The following is a 23,870-nucleotide window of genomic DNA, read 5'->3' as shown; positions in this document are numbered from 1 at the left end:
ACAAATCTATGTGCACAGATGCAGTTGGGTAACTATGCTTGTAATTTTTTTTTTCTTTCCAAATTGTCACAGCAATGAGCATTAGTGTTGCATCTTATTCTTCAGTGACACTGTTTTCATACCACCAGTGGACACCTCCTGTAGATCCCCTGGAAGCTGTGAGAAGCTGTGGAAGGCTCTGTGCAAATCTCAGATTACAGTCAACTTTTCTGTATGTCCTTTTAGATGCTGATATCTGAGTACGGACAGCTTTCTTCAAAGCCATGGTTTTCTTTTTACCTGCCTTTTCAGGCCTTTGTGGAGGCACCCGTGGTGTCCCGAGTGCTTGATTTTGTGTTATAAAATGGGTGTGTTGCTTCTAACAAGAAGGCTGTAACACTAGGAAGGTGACTTGGCTTGATAGTCAACTGTCTGGCTAAAACTAGTCATGAGAGAGCAGTATGTGGCTGTAAAACTGCTTGAATGTTCATATGCTTTAGGGGAAAAAACAGTTTTGAAGAATAAGCCTTTATTGGTTTGGCAGAATGATTTTATCACAGCACTAGAGAAGAGGCAGGATAATGGGATGAGATGAAGTAATCTAACTGCTCTGGAATAGCCCAGCTGCTACAATTTTGCATCTGATTATGTGTTTCAAACTAGGAGATTTTACAGTTTCCTTTGAGGCAATAACAATAACAGTTTATGCAGAGAGCCAGCACTTACCTTGCTTTTTTCTTGCTCCACAGGTGCCTGGCACACTGAACCTATTGATCTGTGTAGGATTTGCGCTGTGGTCCATTTATTGAAGATGTGAAGCAACGTTGAGTCTGAGATTGGAATTACTGACAGACTGGAGGAAATCTTAGTCCTTGTGATGCACATGGACATGCTGAATTCTAAGTAATTCTAGCTTCTTTTCCCCTCCCCTCCCTTCCCCTCACTCAGCTATCTCAGGGTTCACAGAGATTTCAATGGTTCGCGTGCCTGTAAGTTTGGAACAGAAGTGACCAAAAATGGGGGACCAGCAATTGTATAAAACTAACCATACTGCCAACAGCAATGAGAACTTGTACTACCAACAACACCAAATGAACTCCCTTCCATCTCTAAATCATAGCTATGGGACATCTGTTATGGATGCTCCCCAGGCGTCCCCTCTCTCCCCCCAGTTTCCCCAAGATTCAAGAGACAGTATAGCTTTGCCTGTAGGTTCAAAAAGTCTTGGGTCAATGGATACATCTAGACAAACCAGTTGGACGCATTCTGGCTCAGGAAACCATGTCCCAGTGAGGAATAACTTGAATAATCAAAGCGCAATGTGGAGCCCCCTCGGGCAGGGGGAGTCCCACGATGGATACCAATATTCTTACTCTCAACCCAGTGAAAATCGATCGCAAAAAATTACCAGTGGGGTCCTGCATAAATTGGACTCCTTTACACAAGTATTTGCTAACCAAAATCTGAGAATTCAAGTCAACAACATGGCTCAGGTTTTGCACACCGAGTCTTCAATGGTGGATAATTCTGGTGACAGTGCACTCAGGCAGCTGCTGTCCCAGAAGCCGGCGGTTGAGCAACAGCCTGTAACTTCCAGTGTACAAAGATATCAACCAGTGCCACAGCAAACACACCAGAATTTTGCAAGCACACAGCAAAAGCAACAAATGCAAGTCATGCAACACCAACAGTTGTACTATGACTACCAGCAGCATTTATCACAAATGCAGATGCATTCTGCGTTTCAGCAGGGACAGACGCACGTTCAACAAATGCAGTCCCAGCAGCTCTTACCGCAACAGATGCAGCACTTGCAGCAGACTCAATACTACGCTCAGCCGCAGCAGGGACATCAGCGGCTCTCGATACACGAGATCCAGCAGCAGCAGCAACAGCCAACTCGGCAGCAGCAGCAGCGGCAGTGTCCAATGCAAATAGCTCAGTATTACCAAACGCAGCCTGTCATGCAGCAGTTACAGCAACAGCAGCAACAGATGCAATTGCCGCTTCCTCCATATCACAGGGAACCCGATCCAAAGACTATGCATGAACCACACCAGTACCCTCAGGATCCAAATCATCCTGTGCAGCTTATCCAGTTGGGAGCAGTGCCTCAGTATTGCTACCAAGATCCGCATGAACAGTACAGGCACTTGTACCCGCAGAGTTTACTGCAGCAGCAAGATCAGCAGAAGCAATACCTGAGTGAGAGCAGAGCGCCGTCTCTGAACTCCCACGTTGGCCTCACTCCACCAGAGACTACGGAGGATCCTGCGCGGCAGGAGATTAATTCTGTAGGTAATGCTATCCCTCATCGAACTCTTTTGCCACCCTCAGGAGTTCATCTGAACAACAAAAGCTCTCAGCAAGACTCTCCCAGCACCGCGTGGCCTCAGGTAGGTAGTATTTTGGATCCATGCTCAGCCAAACTTGTTTTGCAGAAGAGTAACAAGGTGCGGAAATGAAACAATTGCAGGAGAGCCAGAAGGTTAGGATGTGAGCGGTGGGCATCGCTGGGATGTTTTGGGGAACTGCGTTAACAGACTTCTCCTGTGTACATCACTGGGTTGGCTTTGGGCCAGGCTGGCGGCAGCACAGAGCTACTGCTGCTGCAGGGCTGCTGCTTCTTCCCTTGCAAGAGGCTTTGGGAAGTTCTGCCTCGGTTTCTGGGGAGGAGGTACCCAGTTACAACAAAGTGCTCTTACTAATTTTCCAACACCTGAGGGCTCGATTGTTCAGGAAGAGTTAGTCAACTCCCTGTTTCCAAAAGTAATACTTCTGGGCCAGAGCAAAGGCTTCAAACAGCAGGTGAGCATAAGAATACTTGTGCTAGCCACACTCACAGAGACACAGGTTTGGTAGAGACATGTAAGGCTCTCAAATCAGAGGCTTTCAATATTAGTAAAACCATATGCAAAATGCAAACATAATGCTGTGAGGACCTTCATTTATGCATTAATATTTCCTGAAAAATTATTTTCTCTTTTTTTCCCCTCTTTTCCCTTCTCCTCCTTTGATAGCAGGTGCAACTGTCAGACGGCAGACTGCAGTCGCTGTCCCCAGAACAAAGGTATTTTTAAAAGGATTTATTTTGTCTTTTTAATTTAAATATGAGAAATACACAGGAGTGCTGCAGTTTAGAGGGAGGGGAATGCACTCTGGGTACATAATAGTTGTTGCTCTTCTAGAAACCTCTTTAGTTTTGTGCTTTGTGAATTTAAGTTTGTGTGATTTCCACCCTTCCCCCCCAGCAATAAAATCAAATAAATGCTTTGCCTTTCAAAAACAGAAAGGGGGGGGGAAATGGAATGAAAGAAAAAGCAAAAGCAGGGGAGCAGTTTTCTCTGTGTTGCATTTGTAAGAGAAGGGATGATGTGTGGTTTGGATTTGTATCTTTGGCAGCAGGGATCTTCTGTTTTTCTTAAAGGTCTCACCTTGGGCTGAGGTGTCCTCCGGCACAGTTGTCTACCATAAGTAGGAGCACTGTGTCCAAGGAATTGTTAACTGCTGTCATGGGTGGGGAAACATAGGTCTGTCATGATAGGTCTCGTGGGTTCTCAGACTTTCCCATACCAAGGGCCACGTTTTGATGAGCGTGTCCTACTCAAAACTTTCCTTCTCCCCATCTTGGGAGCAGCTGATCTAGGTTGTTGCCCATGTATTCCACAGCACTCACCCTGTGCTTACTTCTTAACCATCTAGTTCTAAAATTCTATTGACTTCCTTGACTAAAAAGCTTCCTCGGCAACAAAGGGAACATGCCAAACTAATGTCTCTTCTTCTGTTCCATGCTAAAAAAAATGAAAATAAAAATAGTGGCCAGAACAGAGAAACACTTCCTGAGAGAGCTGATGCGAAGAACAAGCTAATGTGTTCAATATGCTTGAAGGAGTTTAAGAGTTTGCCTGCTCTAAATGGTCACATGAGGTCACATGGAGGAGTAAGAGCATCTCCTAACTTCAAACAGGTAGCAGTTTGGTTTACTTCAGTATTTGGCACTCTCCTTTCCGTGTTGATGTTTGCTTGCTTTGCCATGCTTTGCTTTGCTGTCAAAACTTGTTCTTCTCCGCGCTGTTTTGTTATGTCACACCCTGTGTAAGTAGAAATGCACATAATTCTGCTAGTTTGTAGGCCAGAAGTCTTGCTTTAGAGTCAGAGGCAGTGGTGGAGGACAGAACAGTGTTTGTCCCTCTGTTTCTCTGCACGTTACAAAAACACCCTACAAAGTCGTGTCAGGAGCGTCTAAATTTTTTTTCCCCTCATGTTTGTTTATTATATTAGAAATATCAGGAACATCAAGTCTTCCTTATTTTCATTTGGACTACTTGGATGACTAAGGGATGTTTATTGGAAGCCTTCCCAGGCTTTAATCGAAGGAGCAGGATTGTTGAATCTTTGACAGCTTTCTTCCCAAGTGTTCTAGTTCTATAGTTATCAACAAATACCAAACCAAAAATGTGGGTTTGAATTGTTCTGCATAAAAATAACTTGCCCCATCAGTCAGTCTTTCTCTGTCCTCATATTCTAGAAATTATGTCCTAATGGGGAACACCACAGGAAGGCAAAGAGCTACCAGTTACACCATCTGTGTCTTTGTTTGTAGGTGGGTGATGGAGAATTCTGTCTTTATAGTGATAAAAAGAGCACGTGTTTATCTCCCCTTCTGCAAGTTACCTTGTAAAGATGCTTAATGTGGTTATTTATCATCAAGGCTGAATCCTATGTAGGAGTCATAAGTAATCTGCCAACTTCGTTCAAGGCAAATAGAGTCCAAGAAGCAACGCTGTTGTGTGTTTTGTAACCCTGGCCACTTCTTTTCAGCCACGGTGCATACGTTGCATAGTGTATCGATCCAGAAGTAGCCCTCCCTCACTCGGGCTGAAAGCCTTTAATTGTCTGTACAGGATGAAGGAGAGAAACCACCACAGCAGCCGCTGCCTAAAGAGGTGGATAGCCTCGCGCCCATCGTCATGCCAGTGTCTGTCCCTGTAAAGCTTCTGTCACCTGAGCCCAGCACGCAGCCCTCTGCCAGCACTGCCACAGTCAAAGACAAGCCTGCCAACTCTGTGTCAGATGATGAGATGCCCGTTCTCGTGAAGATGACTTACTCTCCACCGTGCAGTCCAAAAGTGGCCAACCCCTGCTCATCCTCTGTGAGTGCTGCGTTTCTTGCCACTAACTGTGCTGTGCTTGTTAAATCCCTTTGCTTATAGTGCTGATACTTTCTAAAATGTCCGTATTTTAGAATATTTTCTGGAATCTTAATGATGCCCAATAAACAAAAAAGGCCTGTAGCATCACAGCATTTCTTCCTCAGTCATTTGAAAATATTAATTTTCCCTTTGCTGGGGTATCAAGACCTCACTTGAAAATAAATTATTTCAAATTGGAATGTGATACTCTGTCATCCCACTAGAACAAAGGGATTTAGTATCTTTTTACTGTTTGTGTTTTTTCCTTTTCAGGCTGCTTTGTTTCTATGTTATTGCTTAAATTCAGCAGTTTTATTTCTTCCTGTTTTTTAGTCAGATATATGTGCTTCTCATTTCAGCCGAAGATAGGAGGGCACTGTGCAGTGCTTACAATGTGTGCTCTAAGCTAATATGAAGCTTGCCAACTCAGAGTTTTGCAATGAAGTAATTTTTCCTTTACTCTCTTCATGCATCAGATCTAAGGGTTAATCACTGGGAATTCTGGAAATAGCTATGCTTAGTGCTTTCATTTCGCTCATAAAACTGAAATTGTCAGGCAGCACGAGGAATTGATGAGTACTTGAATGAGAAGTGAGAATGTTCTTTATTGTTTTCCTGAAAGAGTCCTGGAGCAAGCAGTATTTATTTCACATTCCAGCATAGGAATAGATGCTGCTTGTTCCTTCAAATCCATGCTTACAGACTACGCCATGATAAGAGATTACTGGGGAGTATAAGTACTGTATGGTATTATCTGTATAATGCAGAGAAATACTCTTGTGATTTCCTGCCCTTGTCCCCAGAGGCTCATGGCCAAACAGCATATACCATCATGGGTGACTCCTTATAATATTTGTGTATTTATCAACCCCCTCCTGACCCCTCACTCAGACATAGATGCTAATTTTAAATATATATAAAATCTTTTACTTTCTTCCTTTCTGACAGAGGTTTTACACATAAACTTCCACTTTACTGTGGAAGCCAGCATCCACAATACTTAGCTTGTAACTCAGCAGTACAATTTTTCTTTTCTATTTCTAGTTTCTGGAGAGAAAAGGGGCAGTCTTTTCTGAATCCTTGAGCTCTGAGTGGGAGATCTTCTCTAGAGACATCAGAGTAGGTGGCTTGGGCTTGTGTATTTCTGCAACGTATGTAAAGTGACTGTGATTAAATCTGCCAGTGTTTGGCTAAATGTGCATTCATTCACTCAAAATTATGCTTGCAATCTTTGTTATTGCCCAAGCAAACTAAATTCGCGCGGTTTCCTCTCTGGATCCTGTATTTTATATAAGCAGTAGCATTGGAAACGTTCAAAGATCGAAAGATATGCGGTTCCCTTTTCTTCTGTAAAAAGATTGTGCCATTGGAGACTTTTTTTTTTTTTTTTAATACCAAAGAACTGGAGCTGTGTTGCATTTATTTACACTGTGTTTTGAGCTGTCCAGAAAAGCTCCCACAAAACTCATGGAATCAGTAAAATCAAACAGCAGAAGGAAACTAAATATTCAGCAAGGCTACAGGATGTTGAGGTGGAAGTAGCAGTCAAGTGAGGTCTGGCAGGATCTACCCAGAGGGGATCTATCGAAGTGTGGCAGCAGGGCCCACAAGGATGCATTCAGTCCTGAATAATGAGAATCAGTTCCTGGAGCTTCAGAAAAGTATTGGGGTGATTCTGCATTGGGAGCCCATGGACATCACAATATCCTTTAGTATTCAATGTGGTCTTCTTTGAAAGTAGTGTTGGCATAACCCCACTGAGCTTAAGGTATACTGTAAGTGAAGCAGCGTAGGAGATGGAGGTGTATAGGACTTCTAAGATGCTGTCTTGGTTGGTTAGTTTGCTTTACGCTAGTGAGAAGGGAGTACCAGTTCTTTCACATTTAAAGAGCAGAACAAAACGAGCCCTTAATCAAAGACTTGGATCTAGCCTTTGGGTTTTGTGTGGTGGGTTTTTGGTTGGTTGGTTTGTTTGGTTTTTTAAGGTTTCAGTTTGTTTGGGTTTTTTTCCTTGAGTTTAGGGGTTTTTCCCCTTTCTCCTTTTTGAACACTAAATGTTCACCATTGTGATGGACTATGTCTGTGGCTACAGGTAACCCTCACCCTTTCAGTGTTCTGCATGTCCATTATCAATAAAATTCTCTGTAAAGCTGCATGTTCTCCTGCAAAAGGAAAACTCTTCCAAAACTTAATTTTTTTTGAGAGAAAAAATGTCAACAGCTGTTGGAGAGGATACAGCCATGATCTAACAGAGAGGACAGGACCTCTGTAATCAAAACCATTTCCACAAGCTGGAATGTATTAACATAAGGGATAAAGGGTGACAGTGCTAATGTTCCTTTAACATGATTTTTATTGGGTGAATGTGATTCTCAAGAACCACCCATGGTGTAAATATGTTGTCTAAACATACGCTGTAGTAATTTACTTTATGTAGTAGTATAATTTACCAAATGATGCAGACATTCTGGAGTAACCCTATCTGTCAAAAATTTTCTTCTGCTTTCCAAGTTTATCCTAAAGAAGGTCTACAATCTGAACACCTGAAAGCAGTATATTTAATACTGTGTTCATCTACCAGCTTCTGTGTGTTCTTAAAGCACAACCTGAGAACCTGTTTCTTCCCATCTCACCCCCAGCCCCCAGAAATCCAGGTTTGCACAAATTCTGTGCCTTCTGCTTCTGTGGACTCCAGGGATTTATTGTTAAATTATTTTTAACATTCAAATTCTAGAATTCTAGGCATGTTACAGTGTGTGAATTCCTCAAATGGTCATCTACTACCCTTTTTCCTCCAAGGAAAGAGGAGAGAGTTAAATTCAAGATTTCTTGCAGCTGGACTGTACTCAAGCTGATGGGAATGTAGTGATAAGAGGCAAAGAATTTGAATTTATTACATTTTTCTTCCTTTCCTGCTGCTGAGTACTGCAGTAATTTCACTGAGCTCATGTGTCCTTCCTAGTCAAACAAAATAAAAGCATTGGAAAACATCTCATATAAAGTTTCTAATAAACCGTGACTGGGTAATGAAGTAACTCCCAACAGCCTGTGTGTGTTCAGTGCAAATATAAGTGCCCAGGGTGTTCGGGTGGAGCTGAAGAAGGGTGTGGGAGACTCATGGTCCGAGAGAGCCGTTCCCTGCACCTTCAAAAGCTGGCAGCAGCCTCTCCATGTCTGTGCTTGTGGCCCAGCCCTACCTTGACCCAGAGGGCTTGCTGAGGGAGGTGAGAGTAATTTGTCCTGGTTTTTTCTCAGTCCCCTGAGGTTTCTGTGTAGCACCACATACTGTACTGACCAGTCTTATTATGGTGGTACCTGAATAACTGCCTGGTGGTAACAGCTTTTCTGTGGCTGTAGCTCTAAGCTGTAGGGGATTGTGCGCACACCACGTTTAAGCATGCCTAAATACTGAAGTACTGCATGTTTTCATTTAGGAAATTAGCAAAAGACCTCATCAAAGTGCTGTAAAATTGGAAGAAAACTTCAAACCACTGCAGGACAAGAAGAAGTATCGGCACAGACCCGAACCTCTCTTCATACCTCCTCCTTCCTTCAACTTCAGCATGTCCCACTCCGGTGCCACCCTGTACCAGAGTCAGCTTCGCTCTCCTCGTGTCCTTGGGGATCATCTGCTAGACCGGACGCATGAGCTCCCGCCCTACACTCCACCACCGATGCTTAGTCCAGTTCGGCAAGGGTCTGGTCTCTTCAGCAGTGTCATCACATCATCTCATAGCACCTCGCATACTCAGCTGCCGCTTACTCCACTGACACCTACTCCACGGGTGCTCCTGTGTCGGTCTAGTAAGTGTTACATTTACAGAGTGGCAGTACGTAGTAAATACACTGTCCTCTCTTCTGGTGTTACCACATTGATGATTTTTATGTGTGCTTACATGCACAGCTGGTTCTGCTACTTCACAGCAAAAGTCCCATCTTTATCCGGGTTTTTGCCTTGGATTTTGTAGAGATGGTGTTAAAGCATAAAGTGAATAGAGGAGCCTAACCAGCAAGTAAAGCTGTGATCTTTCAATGTCGTCTGCCTCAAGAAAGGACCACCATGCCTCTTGTTACATCTAGGCCTTCTGAAGAGGAGGGAAAAGAACTGGTTTGAGACATGGGGTTCATCTTAAGTACTTTTTGTTAAGTCCTTCACAAGAAAAGGTGTCTAATAGTACATGATCAGGGCAGTAGAAACCTCTGCAGGTTAGGACATTTCTGTTACCTATAACAATTTAGACTGTTTCTGTCTAAATATTGATAAAGCGTAATTTTTGCTTAGTAGACTGGAGTAATGTTGATGCTAATAGGGAGGTGGCAGTGCAGCCTGGGAGGTGGAGCATCAGCAGCAATATAGCTGTTACCAAAATACCCTTTTAAACTCAAACTCCAATCTCTGTTTCAGATAGTATTGATGGAAGTGTCATTCCGGTGACGCCTGGGCCTGGAGAACAGACTGTTGAACCGTAAGAAAACCGATATTGTTTTTGTCACTGCTTTTATAGACAGACCCCAGCCTAGAGCATGTGGCCTGAAGTGTTTTGAACTGGGCAGGTGGTGTTCAACTGCCTGAAACCATGTTGGGCTGGATGCATTTAAGGTTGCTCTGGGTGGTGGCTGAGGACATTGGGAGCAAAGTGGCTGTGGGAGATGTAGATGTCATGGCTCAAAAATGCTAGGAGAGACTTGATGGGAGCCACTGAAAGGTGAAAAAAGGGTTAGTGATGGCTGGGAAGAGGGCTGTGAGGAGAACGTATGCTGATCCAATATTCTTGCTTTTATATATATTAACTGTGGAGCTTTGGAGAGGTGTAGGTTCCCCAGGGCAGTCTGCAGTTAAGATTGTCCCTCAGCAGCAATGTCTCTTTCTGTTCTCTGCTGAAGAGTGCCCTTCTCTGTGGAACAGGAAGTTATTGTTTCCAGCATCTAGCCTCTTCGCTAGTCAGTATGCATATAGGCTAGCTTGGGTTGTCCATAAGGTGTGATGTCTCAGTATAGTTTAAATTGTGCATTGAAATTTGGGTTCCCTCAAGAGCTCAGTTCTCTCTCATATTCAAAGTACTTATTCCACTGAGAGTAAAGCATTGCGTAAAGCAATCTGACACAATTTCCTGCCACTCCAGTGTAATAAAAGTTTTTTTGGAAACACAGTGAACACTAATGTGACTTCCGTTTTTTCTGCATGTTGTGTAGTTGAATACTTATTTTATTTATTTATCTTTATAGGCGAATCAATATTGGATCCAGGTTCCAGGCTGATATTCCTGAGCTGCAGGACAGATTGCTAATGGAGAAAGACGTGCACAAGGCTACTTTGGTTTGGAAACCATGGCCAGAACTGGAAAACAAAGTCTTTCAACAAAGAGGTACAACAATTTGCCATTTTAGGAGTTCATACGTCACCCTGTGCCTGTTGAAGAAATTCATATTGACTTCTCATGTGGATACTGTACAAAATGTTCAAGAGAGTATTAATTACTGAGAATGCAGAGCAAGAGACCAGAACTGCATGTTACGGATTCAGAGTAACAACATTATGTAGTGGCACTTAAAGTGAAGTCTGGATGTACTGTTTCCTGGTAGTCACGGGGGAAAGATCATTGCTGGGAAGTGGTTTTTTGGATACTGAACTGTCTGGTAAAGGGCAGAGATCACAGATGAGAGGCAGCTGATGGCTCCTGGGCCTGTCCTGTGACCACAACTGAGAGGAAATGTGATGGGCTCCATGGCTTCTACCAGTCCTGAGCAGAGTTTGTTCCTGCTTCCAGCACAATTCACTTCTGTTTCTCTACCCTGGCTGGAGCCTTCTTGGCACAGCAATGTCACTGGCCTGTGGCAGCCACTGCCTCACAGCCAGATCTCTGGCTCTGCAGTAGCCTGTCCCAGCCCAAGGATGCACTCTGCAAATCCCGTCACATCCCCTCCTCAGTGAGTGATCCTAAAACCAGGAGATGAGGTGCTGGGGAGAGTATGAAAGCTGTTGCCCTGAACTACGTTGTCTTTGAGTGGCATTACAGAATCCTTGGCTCTGGATGCTTGACTGACAGGCTACTGTATTAGCAGTAAAATGTTGACTTGTTTCTGACAGTGGAAGACCTTTTAAATATGAGCTGTTCCAGTGTGTTACCTGGTGGAGGAACGAACTCAGAATACGCTTTGCACTCTCTCTTTGAGGCAAAAGGAGATATTATGGTAAGATAAGAAGCTGGAAGGGGAGATACGATCCTCTTCTGCAGATAAATTAGCATGCTTTATTAAATGGATTTAGATAGGGTTATATAAAAAAGAGATTTCTGATTGATTAGCAGTGATGCTTTAAACATCCTGTAACATTTTTGGGGAATGACTTTTCCCTTTCATTCTTTAATAAATTTAAATTTCAAAGCAGTGCCTCTCTGAAGGCTTACTGTATATTTCATATAGATAAGATTACTTAGTTTATAGCCTTGGGGCTTTGAATGTCTCCCAGTGCTTTCTCCAGCCCTGATATTTCACAAGCTTTATATTTAGTCATGGAGGGCTTAGTCCTCTTCTAGCCCTTATAAAAACCCTTTTTTGTAGCTGCAATCACATCTACTTATTTGTTCAGAACTGTGAGGTAATTGCACACAGTTCTCATATAAATAATGCATTTCAAATATTTGCATTAGTTTAGTGATGGGAATGTTATTAACTAGGGCAAAACATCCATTTTGCCCAGTGTTAGGGAAAGACAAGGCCCTGCACCAGTTCCTGGAAAGCTAATTTAAAACAAAACGCAACAGAACACAGGGATGGGATGAATTTCACAGGATTGTCTAATACAGTGGTTTTTAGCTTGCATCCCAGTTTCCTTAGGCTCTGTTAGCTGTGTCTGAGGGGTCCAAGACAGGGGACTGAACTTACTGTCAGGATGTGAAATTTGCTATACAGGGGGGTCGGCATTGTCACGGGAAAAATTTTAGGGATCCGCAAATAATCTGTGTCCCTGATCCAAAGGAGGATTAACTATACTTGCTGTCATTCCTGACAGATGTTGACCTAAACAGATATTCTAAAAGACTTCACACTATAAATATTAATGCTCTCAAACCAACCATTAAATATTAGTATTAATTAACACTATCAAATTAAACACTAGAAATGTATTTGTATGCAGCGAGCAGAAGGCAGAAAAGAGCTGGAAGTTGCTGTGTAATAGCCACATTTGTGCTAATTAATGCAGGACAGGTGTGCATTAGGTGCTCTTCTGTGAGGTACAGTGTTAATGGGCCTTGGAGTAATTTGATATGATATCATATGACAGAAAAGAAAAAAGAGAGAAAATTAATTCATATCCTCGTACCAAATAGTCTTCTATAAATGCAGTTGTATGCAGCAGCTGACTGCATTTGCTAATTCTGTTTTTCCCTGCTTTTTCATTTAGGTTGCTCTTGAGAAGCTGCTGTTGAGAAAGCCAGTGAGATTGAAGTGTCATCCTTTGGCAAATTACCACTACGCTGGTAGGTTTCCTTGCGATCTCTGTATCTTCTGGTTTGTAGAGTCCAAGGCTGTCATCCCAGGCTGGGAGCATGGGATCACGCTGCACTCTCTGCTGTCTGCTGCGGGGATGGCAGCCTGTAATAGAGAGGTGATGTGGACAGTGCCAAGTGGTACTTCCAGAGCCTTTTGTTACAAGTTTGGCAGTTTTTCACCTGACTAACAATGTACAGAAACTTTGCATCCATGTTGCTGTGTAGGGCTCTACGGATTTAAAACTGCCTTGAGTAATCTTTTTCTTCTTTTAAACTAGATTTTAATTTGTTGATCTTTTAAAATTGCTGCTATTGGTAGATTATATTTTACTAGCAGTAAGGTCTTCATTTTCTGGTACATAAATGTCTGCCGTCATGCCTTCCTTTTCCGAGGTGATGGTGCATGATAAATGAAGGTGATAATCATGAGCATCCTTCCAAAGAGGCAGGGCTGTAGCTCTTGCTAGTGTCTTAGTACTGAATACAGAGCCTGTCTTTGCGTGGATCTAGCCCAAAAAAATCCAGGTCAGGGATGGTGACTTCTTTAACAAACACAGCAAGAACCACATTTTGGTGATGAAGCAGAAGTGCCCTATGAAATACACAAGGCGCTGTTAAGCCATTGGACTTAAGTTATGTCACCTAAGCATAGGCGGCAAATGTCTCTGCTCTACAGCCCTCCATGTTATTACTTCATGCTTTGTAGTGGCTAACAACTGCTTGGACACACAGAATAGGGTTTTACATAAGAGATTTAAGAATTTATTTCCAATTTAGGCTCAGTAGGAAACAAGGCAAGAATCTTCTGGTGGTCAGTCAGTCAATCACAATGTCCAGGGTCATATACTCATTTCCAGTTACAGTCATTGTGCCACATAAGTATAGAAGCAAGCTACTTCCTGGCTGTAGCAGCTCACTGGAAAGATTCCCAAGTAACAAGGACTCTTTCGTAAAGCAACTCCTTAAGCCCTTGGCCCGAGAACAAAAACAGAAACATGTTTGATGGCAGCTGATAATGAGAGTGAACAAATGTGAAGATCAGGTTTTCAGTCTTGGCAGGGGGAGGTGTCTAGTGCCTTTGATAACAGTTCTGTTGCAGTCCAAAGGGTGGACATGGGGTTGAATGGAGAAGGAGGACATCAGCCAGGAACTTTGACCAGGGTCTCTTGTCTGAAGAGATGACACCAAATCCTATGTGTCAGACAGTCCAGGGCATGAAGGCAGGAAGGTGAGGAGATATCCCAGCAGCCTTATACTCAATGAGCGATCTAATTAGCAGAGCAGATAAGAAGTTTCTGCCTCTGTGGCAGAGGAGGAGGGACAGTGTTTACTGAAGTAACTTCACAGTAGTTTCAGAAAGCATTTTATTGTGATGCAGGGAGGAGCCAGGAGAGACTGTTTTGTTTAATCTGTCACGTGAGATGATCCTAATCCTTGTTAACTAGCACTGAGACCTGTGGACATCAGTGTATCCCTATTTCTTAAGCAGGAAAGGAAGTTTGATTCTGCTTATCACAACATGAAACAAAATCTCACCAGTCTGGATTTAAGTACCATAAAATAATAAGACAAAGCATTACTTACTAATGCTCTTGAATGCAACATGTGGTTGCAACTTACATCAACAGCTACGCTCTAACACCATGCAGCAGCTCTTGAATAATAGTTTATTTGTAGTTGATAATCAGCCACTCAAGGCATATGGGAATTTCTCACAATCTAGTGCATGAATAGCTTAATATAACATCAAGTGGTGTTTGTTTGGGTTAACTCTTTGGGCTTTCCGCTCCCTACTCAGACATCACAGCTCTCAGGCACCACCACTTTAAAGGTAGAATAGACCAAAACACAGTATGGCACTGACTCATGAGAATTAACTGATGCCACAAACAATAAATATCCAAACTCAGCATTGTCCTCAAATGAGGGCACAAGTGAGTAGCTCACCTTTGAAGCCTGTTGGCTCGTGAGGGAAACAAGTGGTAAAACTTGAGGCTTTTCTGTTGTGTGCCAAGAGAGCTGGGCATGCTGACCCAGGGCTGCTTGAAAGAACACCCTAGTCTCTCTGTCCTAATGATTTGTCATCTGTCAGGACGGAGAGAGGGAACATGTGTCTAATACAAGAGGAGTGCTGTTGCAAACACTTGGATTGTTTTCATTTGAACAGTGGAATTTCTCAGGTCTGAAGTTCTCCTGCAGTGAGAATTGTAGGAGAGATGGTCTTTGAAATAACGTGCTTCAGGCAGTCTGAAAACTTGTACATGCTGCAATAGGGTACGGATCAGACCCAGCGTATGCTGTAGGCAATGGATTTGAGCCACCTCTCAGGGGGGCTTCCTGGGTGTAGGTGTAGCCCCCTTGAAACCCACAGATTGGGCCCAAAGCCCCCAGATTTGTGGAAAATATTTATTGTCAGTTAATCAGTGCAAAAACAATATGGCAGATAAAATGTAGAATAAATGTCTAAATATAAAGATCAGCTTTAAAATTTGATGTGTATTGCAAAGTCCAAAATTCTTTCTTGCTGCATTGCAGATATCTCTCTATACACGTTCTCTGTATCTCCCTCAAGCTAACATGAGCAAAAGCGGTTTCCCAGCAACCAGAGTTAAAAACAGCTTTTCTTCTGTTTCTTTTCCTACACAGGATTTATTCTATTAATTAGGTTACTGCCAATTAACCCGCATAATCTTATAAGGGTCTCTGCTAATACCACAGCTATCGGAGAAACTCTAAGGCCCAAATCCTCCATAGGTGTACAATAAAATTAGTTCATGAAAGTGATTCTTTATTATTATTATTTTCTCTCTTTTTTTTCTTCTTCAGGAGAGTCGGGTAGAGACAGGAGAGTACAACTAGAGAGGTTGAAAACTAAAATCTCTCCTTTGGTGTTGTCATGCTTTTTAAAGTTATACTTTGGCATAGTAGAGCAGGCTCCTGGACTGAACCAGTGCATTTACTCCCCTCCAAAGGGAGGGTAAATGCAAATGACTGGCAAGTTGTGTAAGAAGGGAATGATGCTGGTTCACATTGGGAAAGATGGCAAGGCAGTGTGTCAGCAAAAAGATCTTTGGGTGATAACAGAATAAATAAAGCCTGTGGCTTGAAGCCAGTGCCTTTCTCTGATGTTTAAGAGAGCTTTAGTGTAAATCTTTGGAAATAACTAGTGCATGCTTATATCCTGTACTAGAAAAGTCTGCAGAAAACAGGTTGCAGAAAAGTTAATTTTGTAGTTTTCAGCATGTGATGGAGTGGTGAGATACCTGCTCTAAGCTTGTGAGCCTGGGAGTTGAAACTGAAAAGCAAAACATTTACAGTTAATTAAAAAAAAAAAAATTAATAGACATAAGTAACCTGTGAAGTTCAATACCATGTGTGGTGCCAAGCCCAAGTTAATTGAATTCAGTGCAGAGGCAAGCATTTCTATGGAGAATGGTAACATTGACAGGCATATTAGGGATTTCTTTTGATAAAAATTGTAGATGTTTCAGAAACTCCCAGACCAACTGAAGTAGAATCTTCTCATAGTGTAAGTCATTTCAAAGGCATCCGTTTTATGACTTCTTGCATATCCTTCCTTTAATGTATGTAATGCTGCCCACTCTTACAAACAGGACACTGCTTTGATGCAGTAGAACAATCCTGTGTTCCTTCTGTTTGACTAATACTGAGGAAGCTCAAATTCATTTCAGTTTAAATGTTGATTTCACATTTTCATGGGCAGTTAGGCTGGTGAAGCAAACACAGAATAACAATATTTGAAAGTTTTATATAAAGCTTCCATTAAATGATCAGAAAGCACTTTGTGCATATTGCACATTGCTACAGTCTCTATCCACTTGTGACCTCTATCACAGAGGATTTAAGTGTCTTACCTGAAGCCATGCAAGAGGAGAGCTGCAAAAGGACCTTATACGAGTTACCATCTGGGAAACAAAATGATAGATGAACAGTGTAGCTGAATGTGAAGTGGCGTGTAGGGGAATAAGCAATACAAGCTTTACATATAAAATTATGAGCTCTGTGGTGATACTTCTCAATTAGAGTGAGACCTTGAGATTATAATGCTAGTTCTATGAAAGCGTCAGCTCTTTATTTTACAACAGCTAAAAAAGCCCCAAGTCAAATGTTAAGAGGATAGAGAACATGGTGATGCTACTGTGCAAGTCTGTGGATTGCTTGTATGTTGACTATTATGTGCCTTTCTGGTCCCTTCATCTCTATAGGAACGTTTTAGTACTGAAAAAGGTTCAGAGAGGGACAGCAGTAACGACCAAAGGTGTGGGAGTGACAGAAAGGACGTGCAGTCCTGAGTAGCATGGAGATGATGGTTGAGATTGAAGAATGAAGGGTCATCCAGTGAAGCTACTGGGAGCCAGGAAACAAAGAAAAGGATGTGGTTCTTCATGTGGAGGGTCTCGGCAAAGGATGTTTTGGGTGCAGGAAGCTTAATTGGTTGAAAGGAAGAGTGGGTCAGTGCTTACAAGGATAGTTACTAAATAAGCAAACTGCAACAGACTCAGAAAATCCCCTGTGCCAAAAGCGGTCAGAGGTTAGGAAAAATTAGGGAGAGGCATTGTATTTGCTTGCCCTGATCTTACTGTTTCCTAGGCAACTGCCTGTGACCGCTGCCGGAGACCGAATACGGGTTAGATGGTCTGAGTCAGTACAGCCATACTTGTATTTCAGTAGCAGCAATCACTAGCATGTGCTTGAGGTTTTCCAGTTTTTGTTTCAGCTACTACATCAACATAAAGGTGGTGGGGTTTTATAATTTGTAATGAATTCACTTTTTTTTTTTTTTTAAGGCTCTGACAAATGGACACATCAAGAAAGGAGGCTGTTCAAAGAGGCATTGTCCACCTACAGCAAAGATTTCATATTTGTACAGAAAATGGTAAGGTTATTTCTGTTCTGTCACTTTTTCCATTTGCTGCATTTTGTTCCCCTTCATTTTCCCTCCAGTGTCAGACAAGTTTATTGCAGGCATAGAGCCAGCAGTGGTTACAAGAACGCCGTGCTATATTCCATTTGGTGTACCTGTGCATGCAACTGCAGCACCAGTAAGAAACAGTTAAAAATAAATAAAGTCTGTTCCTCTTGTTGTTATGTGTAAAAGTTTCTGCACCTGGAATCCAAGTCACGGCATTCCATGTGTGGGACAAGTATGGTGCTCCGTTATCATCTTGGTGTTCTCTGGCAGTCTGTTAAAAGGTACCTGAGTCACTGGCTTTGAGCCTTGCACCAGAAAGGGTTGAAATGTCTTAATAAAGAGAGAACGTGTTTGGGCTTAATTTTCATGTTCTGCCACAAAGCAGAAAAGACAAGATGTATACATTTCAGGGCAGAATACCTTACTTGTTAGCTCAAATGTTGAAAAACATTTGGGTTTACGGGAATCAAGTCTTAATTTCTAGATTTCTCTGTGGTATTGTACACTTAAGCTACGAAAGTATATTCTCAGTCATTTTCTGACTAGATTCTAGGGAATCCCAGAGAAATGTGCTGAAGCTGAAACAGTCAACACAAATTTGACTGAAAAACAATAACTAACAACAGTTATTCTACAAGAGTATTCCTGTTGTAGTCAAAGTGTATTTTTTTTTTCTCCATTTGAATGTTTGAGAAATAAAGCCTGCCTCTTGGAATAGATTAAAATTGTGTTGAATGAAAGCAAAAAAAATTGATTGGACTATTTGTGCAATTACTTAACTACAGGTTAAGTCCAAGACGGTTGCACAATGTGTGGAATACTACTATACCTGGAAGAAAATCTTGCGTTTGGGACGGAAACACAGGACACGTTTAGAGAAAAAAAGAGAGGAATGCCTGGTAAGTCTAAAAGAATATGAGAAAGTTTAACACTTGATAATTTTTATGTTCATCCTGTTTTGAGGAGGAGGTTGAAGTAGATAACATAGGTCTCTTCCAACCAAAATTATTCTGTAATTCTGAATTATGTTCTATGTGAGCATTCTGTGACCTCAGCTACACCAAGATTTTGTGTTCCTGGACTGTAATGGGATAAAAGTGTTTGGACTAGTGCATTATCTAACTCTAGTCCAGCAATTATGGCTTTTGCTACTGATGAAGCAGGTAAATCTCTGTAAATTATTCCTGTACCTGTGCCTGTGTGTGCTCCTAAAGGCTGCTCGAGTGTTCTAGTACGAATACCATTTACACAGACTAGCAATGCAGTTCTTTTGTGTGCAAGGTCTCTGTATTACCAGTAGTCAGAGTAGTCTTAAGAGATGGGTTTTGGGTTTGTTTGTGGCTGTGTTTTGGGGTTTGTTTTTTGGTTTTGGTTGTTTTTTTTTTTTTTTTTTAAATAAGTCATTTACTGTGACTATGAATATAGCATTCTAACATCTTGGGGAGAGTATTGCACCTTGGCATCTGTAGATTCTTGGAGTCACAGCTCTGTAATACAGATGGAGGGTGTTTTGAGCACTGCAGTGAAGCTTCGTGAGCTGTAGCTTGTCCATTAAGGGGTGGTAGTTCCACCAAGACCAGAATTTCATTCAGGATGGGGAAGAAATACTGAAACCTGGAAGCAGACTTGAGTAAGCAGCATGCTGTTCCAGTACTGTCTATGTCCTACTATCCAGTACTGACTGTCTTTGACCATATTTCTAGTATTTCTTAAATGCACTGTATTTCAGACAAGTGGAGAAGAGGAAGTGTTAGAGGAAGATGAGGAGATTGAAGAAGACAGAAAGGAAGACAGGGAAATGCAGAAGTCTCCTGACCCACCAGCTATCCCTCTCGTTGGACCTATAGATCTGCCTGCCCTTCAGAGTCTTTCACTTTCTTCGTCCTCCTTCATCTGTGAAATGCCAAACTGCGGCGCTGTACGTGTGTTTTGTATCTTTAATAGCTGGGGGGGGTTGTATACTAGTGAACTGTGATTTTGGAAGTTGGGGGTTTAGCCTATTCCTGGCCAGTGATATCTCCTGAATATCTTCGGACAAATCACTTTGCCTGCTTTTAATTCCCACCTCACAAAATATAGGCAATATGCTAATCTGTCCATAAAATTGAATCCTGAGATGTATCAATTAGAAATACTATATGGTAACAGCTCTGATTACCTTTTTATTATAAAACTGTAATAACAGGATAGCTCACTAGTTTGTTTTATTATGACTAAGTTTCTTTAACTCTAGTGGGATATAGCTGAGAGCAAGCAGCATTTGACCAAGTAGATTGTGTGTATTAGAAGTGTACTGTTCTATTGTAATATGCATTCAGCATACTTCTTTCTGCAGGTCTCGTTCCAGTGCAGTATTTCTTGGGTTTTATTTTTTTTTTTTCCTTCCCTCCACCCTACTCCCTGTCAGGTGTTCAGCTCCCGACAAGCGCTAAATGGCCATGCTCGCATTCATGGAGGTACGAATCAGGTGACAAAAACACGATGCACCATTCCAGGCACTAAGCAGAAATCTGGTACGCAGAGCGGATACTGCTCCATCAAGAGTTCACCTGCCCACAGCACAACAAGTGGTGAGACCGACCCAACAACAATTTTTCCTTGCAAGGAGTGTGGCAAGTAAGTGAATATGACTGTCTGCAGTATCACATCACATTTGCCTATTTACATTCCAGATGAATAGCGTTGTGACAAACTTTTTATTTTGCTCTGGCGGTCTCAAAAGAAGAGTTTCCCCTTAGATGACATGTCCTTTTACCAAAACCTTCAGAGGTTGGTTTGCATGATGTTTTGGATGCTTCCCCTGCAGTATTTACTCCAATTTTCCTGAATCCATTTACCTGCTAGAATTTCTACATCTGACAGTCCAGCTTCCTGCTTCATCACAGACTTGCATGTGACAGTGGGCAACTTTCTCTGTGTTTCTGTGCTTGAGTTTGTCCATCCTAATGTGAGATTCCTTCGCTTTTTCCCTGTTGTGCAAGATCATTGTGAAACTAAGTGCAGGGACAATTAGGGTGTGCATAGATACTGAAGCAACTGTGGGTGTTACAAAATACCTCCGACAGAGTCGGAGTAGGCCATTTTGGATGCTGTCAGGATGTATAAATCTGGTAGTCTGTCCCTGAAATTCTCACCATGGCATTGCAGACTTCACTGACTTCTATTTCAGGACAAGGAAGCAAATGTACTGATAGGTTGTTGAGTCTTTTTTGGCTCACTTCATCAAAAGCAATGCATTTTTATCTGACTTTTTTTTTTTTCCCCCCCCTTTAAAATTTAGGGTATTTTTCAAAATCAAAAGCCGCAATGCTCATATGAAGACTCACAGACAACAAGAAGAACAGCAAAGGCAGAAGGCTCAGAAAGCTGCTGTGGCAGCAGAAATGGCAGCCACTATTGCGAGAACTACTGGGCCAGTTGGGCATAGTTTGATCCCTCTGGATCACATGAGTTTGGTTAAACATGTTGAAAATGTCGGTGACATCGATGACGATGTTGTCCAGGAGCTGGGTGATGTCATGGAAGAGAATGAAGTCATGGATGCTGACCTTTTATTGGATGATGAAGATGCAGATCTACTGCAGGATGATGCTGAGTTGTAAATAAAGTTGTTTGATAAAGACAGCTACTGAGCACACCCTGAATGGATCAATCAGGAAACCTGGACTGCTTGTTTGTTCCCCACTGATTGTAAACTACTTGTTGAAAATGATAATTCTTTTATCCAGGTCTAGGAAAAAAAAAGAAATCTGCTTTTTTCCCTTTTTTTATTAATTTGTGTTTTGGGGAAAAAAATAAATAATTGGTACAAATATTCTTATAAGGTGTTTTTATCTGAGCTCATTTTGCTGATAACTTCCAAGGCCACTAATTACAGAAGTTCATGGTTCTGCTGTCACTTCCCTCCAGACGATTCTGGTAGGATCTTTAATCCTTAACTCTTCCAAGTTTCATTTTAGCCCAATTACAAGAATGGTCTTCACACACTTCTGATGGAAAGGTGGTTTTTGGGGGTTTTGGTTTTTTTTTTTTTTTTTTGCCTGTACTGGATCACTTCCAGCATCTTCTAGAGACTAGATGTCATCTCTGTTAAGGAGATGATTACATTCTTTGTCTTTGTGCTGTTGTTTTAAGAGAGGTGGAGGGAGAAAAAAAAAAAATCTGATTTAACTGTGAAATAATTACAGGAGTGACTGTATCATTGTAGTATCGCAGTACTTTTTCAGTTCTGTCTTGCCTTAATGCATACATGTTAGGCAGCTTGTAAAAGCAGTGGTTACAGTATACATTTTAGAGCTTCCATTTTAGCAAGGTTTTGATCTGCTGATTTTAAAATTACCTGATTCAAGGGTTGAAGAAAGCAGATGATTGCACTGTGGTTCACATCATCTGATGGGAACACTGAATCAGGAACACCGCCTTGGTAATCGGATTGCACTGGAAATATATTTTGCTGTGACAATAAATCACACTGTTGAGTAGCCATCTTGGTGGTTTTAGGAGAGTGTATGCTCGAGCAATGTGGGAGCTGTCTCTCTCACCAGGCAAATACAGGGAGACATTCTTGCCCATGGAACAGAGATTGATGGAGTATATGCCTTCAGCACACGTTAGTTATTACTCCTAGGCATGAAATGTTATTCTTGTGCCATTTTCAGTCCTCCTCATTACATCAAATTCAAACGTTGTTTATTTATTAAAACGTACTCCAAAGGTGAGTTGACACTGCTGTTTTATTACCATTTCTCCTCCCTTAGGTTCAGATCTATGTGCTGGATGTCTAACACCATTTATGTAAATTTAGATTTGGTTCTCTAAGTAAATAGGATCTCAAAGAATTGTACCTTGCGGAATTAAAGAATTAAGGAAGAATTGGAGTTAGGTTGAGTGGACCTTTAATTACAGAATATGAATACTGATTTTAGAGCTTTCACAGGTAGCAGCACTGATTTTTTCTTGTGAATTTTGCACAGTAGAAGAGTATTGCTAACTTTATAAAATATTTTGTAAGACTGATTTCAGATCTTCCAGATTTCAGGGTGGTTTGGGGTTTTTTTATGGGTTGCATTTGGTTTTGTTGGGGCTTTTTTGCCACATTCCTAACATCTTAACCGGAATCTGAGAGATGGTGGATCTTATTTTCTACCGTCTTTCTTCCTTGTATAACTATGCAAAATGAGGGTAGACCGTGGCACTTTTGTATAGGAGTACCGGACCACACAAGTTCAAAACCAGTGGGACTCATTGGCAGAGAGGTGCCTTCTCTGCCAAAGCCAAATACGTGAAGCCAAATGACCTGAAGTTTCTACTTAGGGTCGAATGTTCTGATGCTAAAGAACACCCCTTCAGGAGAATGGAAATCACTTCTCAGTTTCAGGTTAGTGAAGTTCCTGTGTACGTGGTTTGTTTTAGTGTTTTTTGGGGTTGTTCCAGAGGGGTGTTTTTTAAAGTTGGTTTTGACCAGCGGGTGGAATTTCACTTCCTCTGCTGCATAAAGGATGATGTTCTCAATTTACTCTACCTGTGAGTTTCAGGAGATCAGGCAGCAGCCTTCTTTTCTTTCCCCGAACTGCCAGCCAGCACACTCCCCAGCAGTTCCTGTCCGGCTGCGTCACGTTACTTTTACAGGGGCCGTGCAGCCCAGGATGTTCCAGCTGTGTATGCTGCCAACTAGATCCACTGATAATAAATTTTCTAGATTGTGCAAGTCTTAGTGGTTTGCAAAGTGGAGGCTTTTGGGAGCAGTAACTTGTGTTGGCTTTTAGGAGCCTGTGTTAGAAAAATGCGGCAGAGTCTACTCTTTCTCTTCCAAACTTGTATCATTTTGAATTTTTAAGGACCTTTCTGAGAAAGGCTGCTACACTGGAAAATGGAAACATGTTTTCAGATTCCCCTGTTCATGGTGGGAAAAAGTTTGAGTGTTTAAGCAAAGTGATACATGAGTCAAGGAGAGTTCTGCTTGGAGAACAGAGTGAAATATAGTAGAAACTTGTGGGCTTGATTCTGAAGAGCAGCTCTATATTAATCTACAGTGGAACTTTTCTAGCAACAATGGGACAGGTATCTGTGCGAAACCTAGTATATATAAATATATATACACATATATATGCCTGGTTCTGTAATATTAATTGGGTGCTGTTTTATTGTGCAGCCAAGAATAGAACAATGATAACCAAAGAAGTTATTCATAAAGGAAAAGAGAAATGCACATCTCTTAAGCAGTACAAAATATAGGCCTCAAACATTGACTTCATTATTATTAAGTGTTTTATT

The 23,870-nt window shown here is 41.7% G+C and overlaps 1 protein-coding gene across 2 annotated transcripts in view; it reads left to right on the top strand.

Moving 5' to 3' along the window:
* Positions 1–21,384, top strand: part of TRERF1 (transcriptional regulating factor 1) — a 101,955-nt gene extending 80,571 nt beyond the window's left edge. Inside the window, exons 4-17 of one of the 2 annotated variants that reach the window (XM_075706942.1) lie at positions 729–2,375; positions 3,000–3,049; positions 3,796–3,946; positions 4,884–5,132; positions 8,606–8,975; positions 9,577–9,637; positions 10,398–10,537; positions 11,260–11,363; positions 12,577–12,652; positions 17,473–17,561; positions 18,383–18,496; positions 19,327–19,515; positions 20,005–20,213; positions 20,878–21,384. In XM_075706942.1, coding sequence (XP_075563057.1) covers positions 996–2,375; positions 3,000–3,049; positions 3,796–3,946; positions 4,884–5,132; positions 8,606–8,975; positions 9,577–9,637; positions 10,398–10,537; positions 11,260–11,363; positions 12,577–12,652; positions 17,473–17,561; positions 18,383–18,496; positions 19,327–19,515; positions 20,005–20,213; positions 20,878–21,199 — 3,504 coding nt within the window. In that variant the 5' untranslated portion in view covers positions 729–995 and the 3' untranslated portion in view covers positions 21,200–21,384. The remainder of the gene's footprint in view (positions 1–728; positions 2,376–2,999; positions 3,050–3,795; positions 3,947–4,883; positions 5,133–8,605; positions 8,976–9,576; positions 9,638–10,397; positions 10,538–11,259; positions 11,364–12,576; positions 12,653–17,472; positions 17,562–18,382; positions 18,497–19,326; positions 19,516–20,004; positions 20,214–20,877) is intronic. The other variant, XM_075706943.1, reaches the window with a different exon arrangement.
* Positions 21,385–23,870: the final 2,486 nt, after the last annotated feature.

The sequence above is a fragment of the Pelecanus crispus genome, chromosome 3, assembly GCF_030463565.1.
Source record: "Pelecanus crispus isolate bPelCri1 chromosome 3, bPelCri1.pri, whole genome shotgun sequence".
In the NCBI taxonomy this organism is placed as follows: Eukaryota; Metazoa; Chordata; class Aves; order Pelecaniformes; family Pelecanidae; genus Pelecanus; species Pelecanus crispus.
Note: the sequence above shows the minus strand (reverse complement) of the source record. Positions and strands in the feature narration are given on the sequence as shown.